At 39.7% G+C, this 16077-nt stretch overlaps 1 protein-coding gene across 2 annotated transcripts in view; it reads left to right on the top strand.

The window, feature by feature from the left end:
* The first annotated feature begins 110 nt into the window (after positions 1-110).
* LOC146497711 (tensin-3-like) overlaps positions 111-16077 on the top strand; it is a 33853-nt gene continuing 17886 nt past the window's right edge. Inside the window, exons 1-12 of one of the 2 annotated variants that reach the window (XM_085141834.1) lie at positions 111-1096; positions 6586-6753; positions 6950-7000; positions 7190-7312; positions 8981-9045; positions 10169-10252; positions 11090-11202; positions 11704-11764; positions 11961-12036; positions 12129-12258; positions 12481-12546; positions 13920-14021. In XM_085141834.1, the coding sequence (XP_084997960.1) occupies positions 6604-6753; positions 6950-7000; positions 7190-7312; positions 8981-9045; positions 10169-10252; positions 11090-11202; positions 11704-11764; positions 11961-12036; positions 12129-12258; positions 12481-12546; positions 13920-14021 (1021 nt within the window). In that variant the 5' untranslated portion in view covers positions 111-1096; positions 6586-6603. Of the gene's footprint in view, positions 6754-6949; positions 7001-7189; positions 7313-8980; positions 9046-10168; positions 10253-11089; positions 11203-11703; positions 11765-11960; positions 12037-12128; positions 12259-12480; positions 12547-13919; positions 14022-16077 lie in introns of both variants that reach the window. The other variant, XM_085141835.1, reaches the window with a different exon arrangement.

Below are 16077 nucleotides of genomic sequence, written 5' to 3'. Positions count from 1 at the left end.
TGGTTCATTTAAATTAGCTGTTGCATAGGAGAAGCTAGCTAGACAGCATTGTTTATAAGGATGACTCTGATTGTAATGCTAAAGTTGTTCTGGGATCCCTGTTTAAATGCAACTCACTATATTACCCTTGATCTTACACAGATTGAGAGTGAAGTTTTACTCTTCAGTTGATTGATGGTGGCTTGAAATGTCTGTTAATAAACTACATAAATAAAAAACATTGCATAAGATATCATGAAAGACCCAAGATTTACCTTCTGAAGGAGGTTGATTTGGACCACTGGAGATCCTTATATGTGTAATTTGAACTCGGTCTATGTTAATGTAATAAAGTGACTATTCTAAAAAAAAACAAAAAAAAAACCTTACGGTTTGAATATTCGTAATACACCTTTGAACTACTGAGGAAATAAAATGTGCATTTATGAAACATTAAAAAGTTGTGGCCTAATTTAAACTTACTTATATATTAAAGGTTTTAAACGGTAGGTTATAATTTCTTACAATTATATATTTCATTATGTCATGAATATGTATTTACTTGTACAGCAGCCATATGAAAGGTGATTATGTGGGTGTGGGGTGGCAGGAAGTTAAAGTCTGTGTATGAGTAGTGAGGGTGAGAACAAACAAATGGAAGGGGGCAGAGGGAGGAGGCCAAAGCGAGGGGAGGTAGGTTGAAAGGGGAGGGAAGAAGGCAGACACCCACGGCGGAGCGGTAGGAGGACTATCCCATGCCAGGACTTGTGGCGGCTGCAGCGGTAGCCTGGACTAGAGGAAGTGTTTTGGAGGCATAGGAGAAATAGCAGCAGCAGCTTTTCCCTTTTTTTCAGGATACGAGCAAGATTTTATTATATTACCAGCAGTGACAGAAAGGAGCGAAAGGAGCCCCTGGGTCCAAGCAAACTCCGAATAGCCAGAGAGCGCATTCCAGCAGAGGAAAATGAGCCTCCCAGCCCGCAGTAAGCCTGTTTGACGGCTGAGGGCTCTTTGAGACTCCGGACTTTATCATATTCCTTTTCTTTCTACAGCTTAAACTTACTTAAAAAAGGAGGAAAAGAAGAAGAAAAAAAGTCGTCGCTTTAACTTTAAAGAGGTAAGGCATGTTGCCCGAAACAGTTCGCCAGAAGAAGACAGGAGTTTTAACTGGGGCTGGTTAGCGCTTTAAAAAGCGGGATGAGACTTCCACTCTGTGGAGAACTTTTCAACAGTCACACTGCAGTGAGGTCGTCCACAGAGTAAAACAGGGCAATGCTTTGTATTTACTTTGGCTAGAGACAGGGTGTGCGTGCGTGTGTGCGCGCTCTGGTGTAAAAATTCTGAAAACAGGCAAGCGAGTCATTCATTCTGATCATATTGTTTTAATGTCTTTACTTTTACATCATGTTTTTAAATAGAACTATTTAAATGCCTTTTACTGAAACTTCCTAAAGTCAGGCTTAGTAGTCTTTTTTAGCTTTTAAACGTTTACCCCAGTGGATTGTATTCTGCAATAGCTATAATTTGGGGTTCCTTGCTGTTGTGGGCTATGGTCTACTGAAGACCTTTTATAATGTGAAACATATGGGACTATGGAGGACTTGCGTCCAGTAGTCCAGAAAGCTTCAACAGAGATAGGGCCTACCTTTCTGTTTGGGGTGTTGTACTTGTGAACAAGTATTCGAGAGACATGACTGATTAAGAAAGTTTGTCTTTTTTCTTTCTGTCTGTCTTTTGAGCTAGAGCTGCTGCATGGTATGTGCAGCCTTAAGGCTATGATTCTCAGGCAGCCTTTGTTGATGACATGCACAAGTGTCCTTACATGATAGCAGGTACAGAGTCTACGTCTTCCTGCGTTTACACCCTCTTGCAACTAGTTGGTGAGTTGTTGTGAGCATTTTACAGGCTGAACTTTTCCGAGATTTGGTTTAATTTAGAGTTGCATGACTAATATCTAACCCTCCAGGCGAAAAGAAATGAGTCAGAAACACAAAGAGTTATTATTATTATTTTGCATGACTGGTAATAGGAGGCACTTAGAAAGGGCTGGCAGAGCAACACATGAATGGGGATCCTGATAGTGTCGTTTGGACAGGTGGGTTGGCAGAGGGTTGGGACTGTGTACTGTAAGCAGAACACTGTGATCCCAGCAGGAGACAGAGCAGTGGGGCATTTCATTTTGTCACAGCACCACTCTCTGTACATGTGCAAGTCATTAAACAGAGAGGAGACCTGGAGTATGAAAGCAATAAAGTGGCAAAAATTGTTTTAAAGAGAAAGAGAGGGTGGAGGGGATAGAAAAAGGGAGAGTGCTAACGTAATCCATTCTGGAGCACATTCCACGCTGACCCTGGGATTGAAAATGGTAATTAGGGACTGCTTTAGGAGCCTTCTGGGTGCACAGATTTGCTCAAAGCCAAGGCTGTCATTTTTATTTCCTTCAAAATGCCTCGTGAAAATGTGAGACAAATACATGCTAGAGTTCCAGAGTTACAAAATAAACGTACTAAAAATACTCTGCATCCACGTCTGTGGCTTTTTTCAATAGTTCTCAGAGCTTGTTTATTTCAGTCCTTCAGCAGTGAATGGGTGTCAAAGCCACAGCATAAACATACAGAGCCCCTGACAGGAAAAGGCCAGAACAAACTGTGGCCTTGTCCTTCTCTGGGCTCTTAAAGCCTGTCATGTCTCTGTGAGCATGTTATTCCACAGCATGGTGCCACACTCACGCCAAGTATGAATACATGGCGGTTTTCGAATGGTGAAGCTGATGGTATCAGAGTTATTAGATACCATCATTAGATGTAATCGCTAAATGTTATCAGGGGACTCCAGCCACACGACAGAGGGAGAAAAAACAAATGGGTTCTGCTTGCTGGAGAGGGCAAAGAAAGAATTAAAGCTAAATGCAGTGTAGGAAAACATTTTTGTCCGGCAGCAGCCTGCAGGCAGCCAGACTTCCTGAAGCATTTTATGGCACTTTAGGTGTTACTCAGGTTTGCAGACAACAGCTTCGAAGGCTGTTAATCTTTCCAAATTCTCCCAAAGAGACAGCAGTGTTATGCATGTGTACCTGCTTTTTCCATAGGTGTTTAATAGAGGACTTCTGCGTGCTGGGAAGTTTTGAGGTTTATCACCTCAACTTTGGCTGAGGCTGCGCTCACTCTGTACCAGATAAAGCAAGCGATGATTTTTTTTTTTTTTTCATTTCAGTCCCATCATTTCAGTTTAATTGACCTGTGAAAATATTCGAGCGGTCTCAAAAATGGAGGCTGTTGCCGCAGCATGTCAATCACAGGACTGAAGTTTGAGCCAACAGAACCAATTTGGGAGTGTGAATGGGGGAAGGGATGCCCTGATTGCTTTCATATGTGCGCTGTTTTTTTTTTGTTTCGCTCCGTCTCATCTTGTTTCTTAGTGATTTGCAGGCTATCCGCTTGATTATGCATTGGGGAATTTAGTTAGGTAATACCGATTTGTTTTGGATTCTAATAATGGCTTGTAATGCAAATGTGTCATATTTTCAATAGGCTTTTACAAGCAAGAAAATAATGCATTGATTAGTTCAGAAAATCGCATATCCTGCACATATTTTAAAGCTTAGGGTTTATTTGTCATTGTAGCAGTGATGTTTTCAGAAAAAAAAATAATATGCATCATTCACCCTAAACTTGAAAATTACATTTTTCTTTCTTTAATCTCAACAAGCCTGTTTCTTCTGCTAGTTTGTGCACATATTACGTTACATATTAAATTCACTAATGGAAAATCCAGTTAGGGATGCTGTAGACAGCTTAATCACAAAGTTCCACATAAATCAGTTTAGTTGCCGAGGCTCTGCAGAGTCTTATTATTTGTGAGTGACAAGTATGTAAAGTTTTTGCCAACTCTTGTTACCACAATAGACTTTAAAATAAACAGTCATGAGGTCATTGCTCACATGATCAGGCTGTAATTTAACCCACAGGGCTTGCCCATGTCTGGATACAAAGACGGTCCTCATTGGTTTTTATGCCCTATTCCACGATGCCGCTTCTTTTATCTCATGGTTCACCTGCTCGTGCAGAGTGGAAGATTCCATGTGGTGGCCAGGTGACGGGTGTGGCCCATTAAAGAGGCCTTCATCCCAGCACGCTTCACCGTACTCTCCTCAACATTTCATTACTCATAAAGGAATGTTTGATTAATTCATTTTCAGCAAGGTTCCAGGTAAGAAAGGCATTTGGAATGAGTCCTAAGTGATGGTCATGCGTGTGTGAACGTGGCTGACAGCAGCAATGCAGCCTAGTCAAGCACCTACCTGCAAGGGTTGGAGCTTGGGGAGCCAGACACACCCTAATCCCCCAACATCCTGACCTTAGTAAACCTGTTGCAGCTTGTTCACCGTAAAACCTGGCAACCTCGAATCTCTCTCCGTCTCCCGCACTCCTCTACCAGCCTTGCTCTCACAGTGCCATGGGTGGGCTCTGGATTTGAGTTCCTTGGTACTGCTTATTCTGTCTTTGTGAGCTAATGCTGTGCCTCAAACCAGGAACAAAAGCAGTCAGTGCAAATTAAAGACCAATTATCTTTAGTGCGTGCTGGGGCAAGCTGCTCTCGGTGGACTGAGTGAAGGGTGGGAGAAGTGAGAGGAAAATGCTGATTACTGCAGTGCCACTGCACATGAATGTTTCATATGAAAAATCAAATACTACTTTATTTCATTTTTAGATACTGGCTACATTTGCACATCTTTAGAGATGGGTTCCGCCCATTTGAACTGGGTGGAAACCTTTCCTTTTTCACTCTGTTTAGTCTTATTCAATTTGGTGGTATAATTAAAAATTTATTAGCTTTTTGTTGGAAAATGTGCAGATTTTTTTTTTTTTTACTTTTGAACAAAGCCAGACTAAAGCTTCATTTTTTTTTTTACTTTATGAACTTAAAAGTTATGTCTCTAAAGAAGAAGGGAACACATTAGAGTTATGTTTTAAGATACAATTATACTGCTTCTTGCAGAAAATTGAGCAAGTATCATTCTTTGGTTAAGTTGATACCTTTTCCACACAGTTAGCACAGTACTTTGACACTTTCAAAATATTACGGGGCCTTCTTCCCATTGCCATGCCCTTGACGCAGAGCCTAAGTCCTGGCCTTTCTGTTCATTAATTTCCCATTAGTCAACAGTTTTTCCTTAAAGTCACTAGGGAAATAAACTAACCCGGTCATTAGCTTCAACGACCTGAGGACCTGAGCGCCTCCTCCACCAACGCACACACTCACAAAAACACAGCACAGTCCCTACCAGTGATGACCTCTTCACATGGCCTCTTTCATTCCGCTCTGAGGGTTCATTTAAGCCATGGCTACACTGTCCCTGATTTATGGCTCCCTCACTGTGCCCGTTCAAAGTGATGGGCTGTAGCCTGCAGTCGTCTCAGAGTTAATTAATGGACGCATTCTCGACAGGATCGTTTAATCACAACAAACAACCGGGTTCATTCAAGAAGAGCGATGATGATATCTTTGGCAGCTTTAGCAATGTGCTTCTGTTTTTGTGAGTGTGCTTGTGAAAAATTTAATATTTGAAAAAAAAGAAGAGTCAGATTCTGTTGAACAGTGGTCTCCTACAAATGCAAGACAGGAGTATAAATCATTTCTTAACCTGGGATTTGGTTTCATTTACAGACAGTTTTCTGTTTATAAAATTTTACATAACACAGTTTTCCAAAAAGAAAAAAAATCTAGATCTCAAATCTTAGTTAATTAACTCTTCACTGATAGGAAATTAAATTGAAAGTACTGGCTTTAATTTAGAATGTAAGAGCACATGAAGAACGAAAGAAACAAAGCTTAAGAATTGAAGACTTTAATTAATCAAAAACGTAATTTTTGGAACGATTTTACTCCCTTTTAATTTGAAAATTTCTTGTCACAAGCAGGAGACAGAATTCTGTAACCAAGCAGGATTTAGGTTTTCCACACTAACTTATGACTATGAGGTCAATTGGCAATAACTTGCTACTCTCTCGCTGCCGAGCTGTACAAAGTGACAAAGAGGCCGTACCAAGATACCGATATAAGAGAGCAAGAGAAGAGTCTGTGGGATGTGTTGAGTAGCAGTGGGAGACTGGCTCTTCCTAGACCACCATAGCAGGAAGTTCATGGCCATGAGGTCACAGGGACACGCCGTCACTCAGGGATTTACAGAAACTGGTTTCAACCGGAGTTCTTTGAAAGTTTTCTTTGTCTTTGTCATTGTTGCTGTGGATCACTGACTGCGGCTCCTAGATTGCTCATGTCCAGTCTTCTCCTGTGTGTCTTTTTGCAGTCCAGAGAAGTTAATTATCTGTCGTGCTCAAAAGGTTAAAGAGATTGCGATATGTTGTATTGTCTAAGAGAGTATAGTATCTGTGGCACACACTGCTGACCGTTGCTGTGTAAACACAGTATGCTGTGTCATACAATCTGGCATTGAAGTCACTCCCTAAAGTTATCTATGAGAACATGTACACAATGACACAAGCTGAGGACTTTGAGCGTCAAATATTGACTTGAGTCACCTGCAGTGCTGTGAGACTGAAGGGATTTTTCCTCTTGTGTCTCTGCTTGGATATTTTTTAACAGGAAAGCCAAAGATTCATAATGGAGGAGGGATACGAACTCGACCTTACGTATATCACAGAGCGTATCATAGCTGTGTCCTTCCCCCGGGGGTGCTCCGAGGAGATCTACTCACACAACCTGAAGGATGTCACGCGTATGCTCAAGTCCAAGCATGCAGACAATTACCTGGTCAGTGTTGGTCCATTTGCTGCTCTCCCCTGGAAAAGTGCTGTAACTGTGTTGAAAGGTGGTGGGCTTTGATGTAATGTTGACTTGATCCCAGAGTGATTTCATGCATTTGTAAGAACTCTTGTTAAGGAAGAATGTAGAAATCTTAGAGACAACATTTTAAGACTTGTGCTTTGTTGTGTTATGTTTTCTTTAGATCATCAACCTGTCAGAGAAAAGACAAGATCTCTCTAGAATGAACCCAAAGGTAAGGCATCTGGCATTTACTTCAAATAGCGCAACTGTACACCTCTGTCAGTCTACTTGATTAACTCAGGCTAGTGAGCTAATATGAGCAAGATATTATTGATTTGCAAAGCATAGGAACAGAGGATGAGTCTTGTGGTTGTGAGAGATAGTGAGTGTGTGTGTGTGTGTCTAATGGTGTTGTTTTTAGACCCTGGATACAGGTTGGCCTGACCTGCATGCTCCACCTTTGGATAAGATCTGCACCATTTGTAAGGCCATGGAGAGCTGGCTTAATGCTGATCCGCTACATGTGGTTGTTATACACTGCAGGGTGAGCACCGACAGAACCTTTATACAAATATAATATTGTAAAACATAAACAACAATAACAGTTTAAGACTGTGATTTGATCAGATTTGGTTAACATCTACTGAACAGTCCACCAGCTGTCATGAGAATGTGGTTTTACATGTTTGCGGAATCTGGGTAAGTGCAAACCAGTGAAACAAGAAAGGAAAAACACAAAATAAGCAGAAAACAGTTATGTGAAATAAACAATGTGGTTCTGCAGTGTGGTGCAAAAGTCTCAAGGCACCTGTTCATTTTAATGTTTTGTTACGAAAATGGGAAATAGGTACAGTGATTTATTGGAATATGTGCAAAAATGCTTGGAAATACAATATATAGACAAACAAATAAACAAAAAACAGAGTTTGTGCAGTTCTTACAAACTTGAATGTCACCAAGTTGCTACGGCCACCTTTATTCTTTGACACAGCCAGAATTCGATTGGGGAAAATTTATTCTAATTTCTATTACTGGTCCTCTGGAATAGTTCTACAGGCATCTTGAAGGACAAAGGTCAAAGTTCATTTTTGGATGTTCTCGATCAAGATGATCCCAAACTGTTTCAGTAATATTGAGGTCGGGGTTCTGGGGAAGTGACTCCATGACTGATAGTGTTCCATGTTGTATTTTTCAGGTATGCTTTTACTGCATTTACAGTGTGGTAAAGCATAACCAGATGCTTTCCAGATGGTATTAGATAATTGATCAAAATCTGATGAATCAAAATCTGATGGTATTTTTCTGCAGTCATAATTTCATCAATTTTGATAAGATCCCCAACACTATTGGCTGAAATAGAGCCTCACACCCTGAAAATACCTCCACCATGCCTCATAGATTGCTGTAAACACTCACTCTACAGCAGTTTGGCCACCTGCGTACAACAGATGAAACTAAAAATCTCAAATTTGCCCCTCATTTTCTGTTAGGTTGTTGTGCAATTTGGCATACCTCAGCCTTTTTTCTCTGTTTGCCTTAATTAAGACGGGCTTCTTGACTGCCACCCTTCATCCACAGAGACCATTTCTGATGAGGATTTGACAAACAATAGATGGATCAGCTTTCCAAAGAGCTATAAGCTATAACACTATTAATGTATATATAACTGTGTTATCCCTGGCAGTTTGCTAATAATAAAGTATCTAAAGTTAAAGACCTTTGCTAAGTTGTCTGATATGTGTAGACACTACACTGGTTCACCCCTTAAGTTGGTACATTTTTACACTTGAATGATTCTTAGGTCAGTGTTAAATGGGTTGGCAAACAAACAAAAAACATTCATCTGAAAATAGCTAAGTACACGGACTGGATGACTGGACTGAAAATGAATAAGCAGCAAATAGCCAAAGGAAAGCTTTCAAAGACCTCCAGAAAGCCTGGAGAAATGTTGCTCAAGACTACCTTAAATCATTTTATCTTAAAAATAACATTTAATCTTTACCAAAAAAAAGTCTGGCTCAGTGGAAGCAAGATATAAAAGAAATGAGAGGTGACTCATGACTTTTGGACAATACGGTTCGTTTGGCTGGAACTTGTGTTTATGAAGACTGTGGGGGGCCTTTTGGCTTTGGTTTCATTTTTAGTAAGGCTGGTGCTGCGTGTGTAGTGAATCATCTCCTGTTTTTTTTGTTTTGTGTGGGGTTTTTTTTAGGGTGGCAAGGGTCGAATTGGCGTTGTCATCTCATCGTTTGTGCATTTCACTGACGTGTCAGCCAGGTAACCAACACACTTCTCATGTTTTGTTACTATAAATGATGTTTTTTTTTTCTTTTTGCTCTGAAGTCATGGTTCGTCATGCTATGTGCGACCGCTCACTTCTGGTGGTGAAGCAGTATGAACAACAAACCACAACAGTTCACGAAGACTCGATATGTTATGTTTTTGTAGACGATAAGCAATGTCAAACCAACCACCAGGGGTTTATTCACCTCCTTTAATTTCGGGTTAATGTGAATCAGAAAGTGAGTCAAAAGAAAAGTCACTTCTCTCCGATTCAAAGAAAAGCCACACAATTTAAGCAATGAATCACCCCGTATTGAATTGCGTGAATCAACTTAGAAACATGTTAGTTACTTAAATGCCTTCTAGCCACAGTGTCAGTTTCAATGTATCATGAAGAAAACGGATTATAATTTTCTGACCAAGCAAGCAAATTCGGAAGTGCCGAAGGTTTAAGTAAGAGCTGTTATTGACATGACCTGCTGATATGGCATTGCATAGATTCTTTCTGCACACAGCAGACAGTGTGGCATGGCCATATATTGGCTCTTAATTCAGACAGTTTGTGCATTTCTTAGCACTTTTCTTTCCCACTTCCCACTGAGGAATACCATTGCAGTAAGGTGAATGTGAAAGACAGGGGGCAAAAGAGAGGTAGAGAAAGAGATAGGAAAACACAATGGGACAGATTTACAAAGGAATAGATTCCGGGGTGGGGGGGAGGAGATGAGCGAGATGGCCGATGACAGTAACAGAGCTTTGGTGAAAGGGCTCCAGAGCCTGTTGGTTTTAGGTCTGTCTGAATAGCTAAGCTGCGCACACACTCTGGCCTCTCTGTGTCCTCCTCTCCCCCTCTGTGTTTACTTAAAGCTGGCATTCCCTTCCTCTCTGTTGGAATCCTCTGTTTCTCTGGTTACTTTCCCTCTTGTCTATGCATGTATGCATGCATGCATGTGTGTGTGTGTGTGTGTGTGTGTGTGTGTCTCTGTCTCTGTGTATGTATGCATTTCCTTAATTGGATGTTACAGTCCACACTATTCAATTATAGAGGAGAGTATAATCTTTCTCTTGAGTCATAATTACCTAAAGCGTTTTACGTGTCTCTCTCTTTCTGTCAAAGTGCTGACCAGGCGTTGGACCGCTTCGCCATGAGGAAATACTACGATGATAAGGTCTCAGCTCTGATGACACCTTCACAGAAGCGGTAAGACCCAAAACATAAGCACGCCCTTCTGTTTGGTAATAGAGCTCTAGCAGTGTGTTTGGCTCCTCATTGACCCACGTCTCCATCCAAACAATCAGATCCCAGACCCAGCTGATACCATACAATTCATTCAGTCCCCATGCTGTTTGTTTACTTTTTGAGCTGACAGCTAGTCATTGTTTATCATTTTAATAGGATCCCATGGTAACCTGATGTAATCTTAAACCTACATATCTCGCTCGCACTCATGGCTCTTGGGCAAAACTGGTTTATCATTTCTGCCTAGTCTCTGTGCTTATCAGTGATAAACAGTAATGATGACAGTTACTGTTTTCTAGAGATGCTAGACAGCAGATTCTGATTTATTTCAACAGAGTCGTGTTGGCCGTTTTCTTTTTCTTTTTTTTTCCACATATTTAGCATAAGCAAAGCTGATGTGCCATTCTCACCTTGCAAAAAAAAGCAAATAAGCCTGTTTTTCCAAAATGCTGAAGTGCTGTCAGGTTTGGAAAAAATATCTTAGCGATATCACTTTACCTGTGAAAAATACATCTTTTTTTACAGAAAGGTCTGTAATATAATCAGGGGTATTTACCAGGCAAGGTCAATGTAATGAAAAGATATTATCAAGTTGCATTATGGGTGTTGAATGAACCAACATTTGGAGACTGACTGTAGTGGCTAAACGACAGGATATCTTGGCTTCAATGAACAATGACATTGTTCTTTTTATATCTCACTTTTCAGTCCCCCATCGCATTGAATATGTAATACTAAATCACTGAAGCAATACAAAGTCTTGTATAATGTTGATATCCACCCCCGCTTTCCTCTCAGGTATGTTTGGATCCTCAACAGCCTGCTAAGCGGATCCATGAAGATCAACGCCTCCCCCTTGTTCATGCACTGCGTCATCCTTCATGGGATTCCAGATTTCAACTCCGCAAGAGGTTAAATGCATATTGTTTATCACTGTATATAGTTTCAAAGAAAATACCATCACTTCTAGCATGGCACAAAGAAAGGAATTCGGAGACAGCCACATCAGAGTTCGAGGGGTAAACAAAAGTGGAGTCTGATTGGAACCGTGTCTCTCTTTTTCCAACTCTCACAAGCATGCTCAAACAGATAGAGGTTGTTTACATAAACAGAACTGAAGAAATGAACTTCCCAGTTCCAAGTGAAACCATGGGAACACACACATGCGCATTTTCGTGTGTACACGTTAATTGCTGTTTTCACTAATTTTGCTGAAACAACAAAAAGGTTTTCATCACATCGTGGAGCTCAAATCCCTTCTCACAGCAGCAGCTTATCACACTTCAGCTGTGAGCAAAACAAGCCAGGAAGCGTCTCCTGAATATTTTAGCTAACTGGTTTCTCGAGGTCTTGATAAGAAGGAACCTGTGACTAACATTTTGAAAACACTTTGTCCTTTTTTTTATATATAGTGTGCTGTCCTTACATCAAGGTCTACCAGGGAATGCAAGCAGTGTATTCATCTGGAGTCTAGTAAGTAGCTTACACATGTGGTACAGTAATTTGAACATAATAGTTTACTTCAAAGTATGTTGGAAGGCTTTAAAGCAGTTTTCTGTTTTAGTTAGTTTAATGTTAATTTAAATTAGTTATTGCTTTCTGTAAATATCTGTAATTGCTTCCACACTCTGGCTCCATGCGACAGACTTCTCTGTTGTTTTTGTTTAAGTCACATTGGTCCAGGCCACAGAGACCGTGTATGCATCATGCTGGAGCCTGCGCAGCTCCTAAAAGGGGACATCATGGTAGGGGAAAAAACAACAAACTGTGTTTTCAGACGTTGCAAAATCTGTGCTTTTGTATTCATCGTGACATTTGTTTGTTTTGTCTCTTGTAGATTAAATGCTATCATAAAAGTGAGGTGACTTCCGAGCGTGAGGTTATTTTCCGGGTGCAGTTTCACACGGGAGCAGTACAGGGTTACAACCTGATGTTTGAAAAAGAGGACATGGAGACTGCCAACAAAGGTAGACCTAGAAAAAAAATCCCATGAACAGCAACTCCTCTACTCTGCACAGCATCTGCGAGGTTCAGCTTGAACTTAATTTAGACATGCTGCTTTTAGACCAATAATTTGGTTTCCCCAAACATGTTACAATTACCGAGAGAGCTGCAAACTAACAGCAACTTTCATCTTACTGGTTCTGGCTCTCATTTATGCACTTCTCTCCTTTGTGCTGTCAATTCAGATCCCAGATTTCCAGATTATGGTAAAGTGGAGCTGGTTTTCTCCGAGGGACCAGAGAAGATCCCAGGTAGACTTCTAACTCTTTATCTTTATTTAAAATTACTATAGGGAGTAGTAGGAAAATTTGAAAACCAGATACAATGTTCTCTTCTACTTTTACGTGCTGTACTGTGCTCTGGTCTTCTCCCTCTGCCCCCTGATGAGAAGGGAAATGTAGTGTGAAGTGTGTGCTGACAGAGAGGCAAAGAAGCACAGCATGAGCTGCAACAGAGGCCCCACAAACTATGTGGGGCCTCTGTGCAGGTCTGGTATACAATGAAATGTATATATTTCTACTGTCTGCTCTGTTTCTGATTAAGTCTTTTGGTCATCAGCCATATTGTGGTGGCACTTTCTATTACAGCTTGGTAATAATGTGGTTCCTGAGGGGTAATAAGAAGGTAATAATATGGAAATAACAAGTTATTAACACTTAAATAAAGTATACCTAGTAATAACTAGGTAATATGTTCTGTCAACAGTGGTTATACTTGAGTAATATTGATATTTACATAATTAGGAAAGAAGTGTGGAAACAAACTGTGCATTGGTTGACAGCACTACTTAGTAATAAAATAGAGCTAGAAGTTATATAATAACAATATAATCACCTTCTAGCAATAACATGGTAACATCTGAGCATGTGCATTTTTTTTTATACTGAAATACACTGAATACTAATATTAGTTGATTGTGCTTTGTTTCTCCTCTAAAGTAGCAGTTTAAATATTGTTTTTGCTGCTGTGGCTAATGACGTGGACAATGAGCAGTAGTTTATGTGTAATAACCAGCAATCATGAGTGTAAAATACAAAACTTCACATTTTTAGTAATGTTTCCTGCATTTAAACCTAGGACTCCAAAAATATGTCAGTATTTGCTAGATGTAAATAAATAATAATGACTCAAGCGTTGGTTTATGCTATACAGATTATTTGTTGCTACACTAATAGAATACAGGCCATGGTTCTGACAAGATTTGAGTAAATGCAAAAAAAAAAAAGAAAAAAGAGCACCCTTTAACATCCTGACCATATGACAGCTCAGCTTAGCTGCCTTTTTATAATAAAACAGTTTCTCTGAATATGAATTTGCGTTTTCATTTGTAATAGCATTCAGCTTGTTTGAAGTTACATATGCTACCAAGGTTACCAAGCTGTAATAGAAAGAGCTACCAATAATATTTTTGCTGATGATTTGGGGTCTTAAATAAAAACCTTAATTTTATTTTATCTTAGTTTGTAGTCATCCCACAAATTAAATAAAATTGAGAAGGGTCAGTGCTACATTCCAGTCACTTTACGATATATTTGGCACTACAGCCATCTAGCTTAACATAGCATGCAAACTGGACAGTAATGTGTGTGTTTGTTTGTTTTTTGTTTTGTTTTTTTTATTCCAGGTGCTGACAAGTGGAAAAATGGAGGAGATGTTATTGTGGACTACAACACAGCAGATCCTCTAACTCGCTGGGACTCGTACCAGAACATCTGTGATGGCGAAGGTACTGTTGTGATGCCTCAGTGGTCTTTACGTGACTCACGAGACTAGTATTCATCCAACTTTATTTCCTTATCATTTTCCCAGCTTGCAGTGCGTTCTTTCTCTTTTACATTTACATGAACACATGTACCCTTTTTGTTTCTCTCTTGGTTATTAACCCCCCTTGACAGGGCCTGTTGTGCATGTTAGTGAGTGGCTACAGCGTGATCGCAATAACATCCACGCACAGTCACCGCTACATGTTATGGGTGTTTCTATAGGAGTGGGACTTCAATCCAAGTTATGACACTTTTGAAGCTAAACTTACCTTTTAGACTTCAGGGTGATGGAAATGGCATGGAGTGTGTCTGTGTGAGGGAGAGGGAGGATTGTTGTTGTACGCAGGAAATGCTGGGTTCAAAGGAAGAGCAGTCAGTTCTCAGGAGATTTCTGTTTTGTTGTTTCAGGAAATGAAAGGCATGCTTTAACCCACTCACACATACACACACTCTCACTACCACCCACACACATTCACACACGGACACACGCACATATACATATATATATACACACACACAGAGCCACCCTGTCAGGGCGTCCCGTCCTAGCTGTGGTTGTTGCTCTCCACTCGACCACAGAATTCACAACAACCTCCCAGAATAGAGCAACGTGGTAGTGGCATTAAAACACAGATCCACCCTGTTCCAGAATTCATTGAGTGTTTTTATAAGCTAAGTTCAGCATGCCTTTTTTTTGTTGTTGTTGCTTTTTTTTTTTTTTTTTTTGCTTTCATTTGAAATACTCCAATAGATTTCTTCATGCTCACTTGTGGGAATGCAATAAAAACACAACCACTCAAATTTAAGAATTCATCAAAGCAAAGCAATGACAACAACAAAGAAGCATTTTTTTTCTATTGCCTCGATTCCCGAGCATTCATGTGGGATATTTACAGCCTTATTTTTCTCATGTAAACGCTACATTTGAGAAGCAAGACTAGGAGCTTTGTTGGAATTCTACATCCACTTACCACCCCGTCTTCTGGCAGGACTAGTTTACCTCCGCGAGGCTGTCACGCGGAGCTTCTTCAGGAGGAGGAAGTCTAGGAAACGTTTGCCACTTTAGTGCTAATGTTTTGAAAAGAAAACCTCATTTACTTCAGTGGCTTTTCTTCAATCGTCAGTGCGTGTTTATCCCCTTGTGTGAATTGATGGCTAACAAATTGTTAATTCAAGAAAGGTTGTTGACTATTTTTTTAATGTATTTGGCTGGCAGTATTGATTTTTTTTTTTTTTAATTTAAATAGAAAGGGGGATATCCATGGAAATGTCTCCTCTTTGCTGTAAATAATCCAGCATTTTTCATTGGACTTTTTCCCTAATTAAATGCAGTTCTGTATAATCTGGTCACAGCAACCAATATATATAATGTTCTAATTATAACAGAATACAAATAGTTCAAAATTGTTAGTCCACATTAAATGAAAGCAGATCCTGTAAAAGTTGATTAAATGGTTTTGAAAAGGTTTTGAATGATACTTTGAATCAATGAGGCTTTGATACTTGAAATCCTCTGACAAATTAACAAAAAAAATGGATAGATGTCTTTTTTTTTATTTCTATTTAAATCATAGACAGTTACATTTTGTTTTTGTCTTCTTTTGATGTGATGATTTGGACTTGAGGGTGAAGTGTCAAATTAACTATGGAGCAAGCTGTGTTATTTCCCAAATTACATTCACTTTATTTTAAAAATAAGCTATAAAATGCACAAATCCTATAAAAATGTTTAAAAGGTCAAGTTCAGTGACATATTAGTTGAGTGTCTAGTGTTTCTTTCCTCTGTAAAGTTGAGCATCTTAACATGAGATGGGAGATTGACTCATATTTGGAAGAATCGCATGAACTTTAATTTTCAACACTTGTGCATTGGTTTTATGAAGCGTGGAGAATCTCAATTTAACTAAGTATATTGAATTTTAGGAAAGACTAGCATCAGATATACACCTATAAAATGAAACCTTTGACTTAAGCCACTGAAAGACTGTATCTCTTCTGTTTCTGATTACTGTGTTGACC

This window comes from Neolamprologus multifasciatus, chromosome 18 (assembly GCF_963576455.1).
Source record: "Neolamprologus multifasciatus chromosome 18, fNeoMul1.2, whole genome shotgun sequence".
NCBI lineage: Eukaryota > Metazoa > Chordata > Actinopteri > Cichliformes > Cichlidae > Neolamprologus > Neolamprologus multifasciatus.
This window is presented reverse-complemented; position numbering and strand designations above follow the sequence as displayed.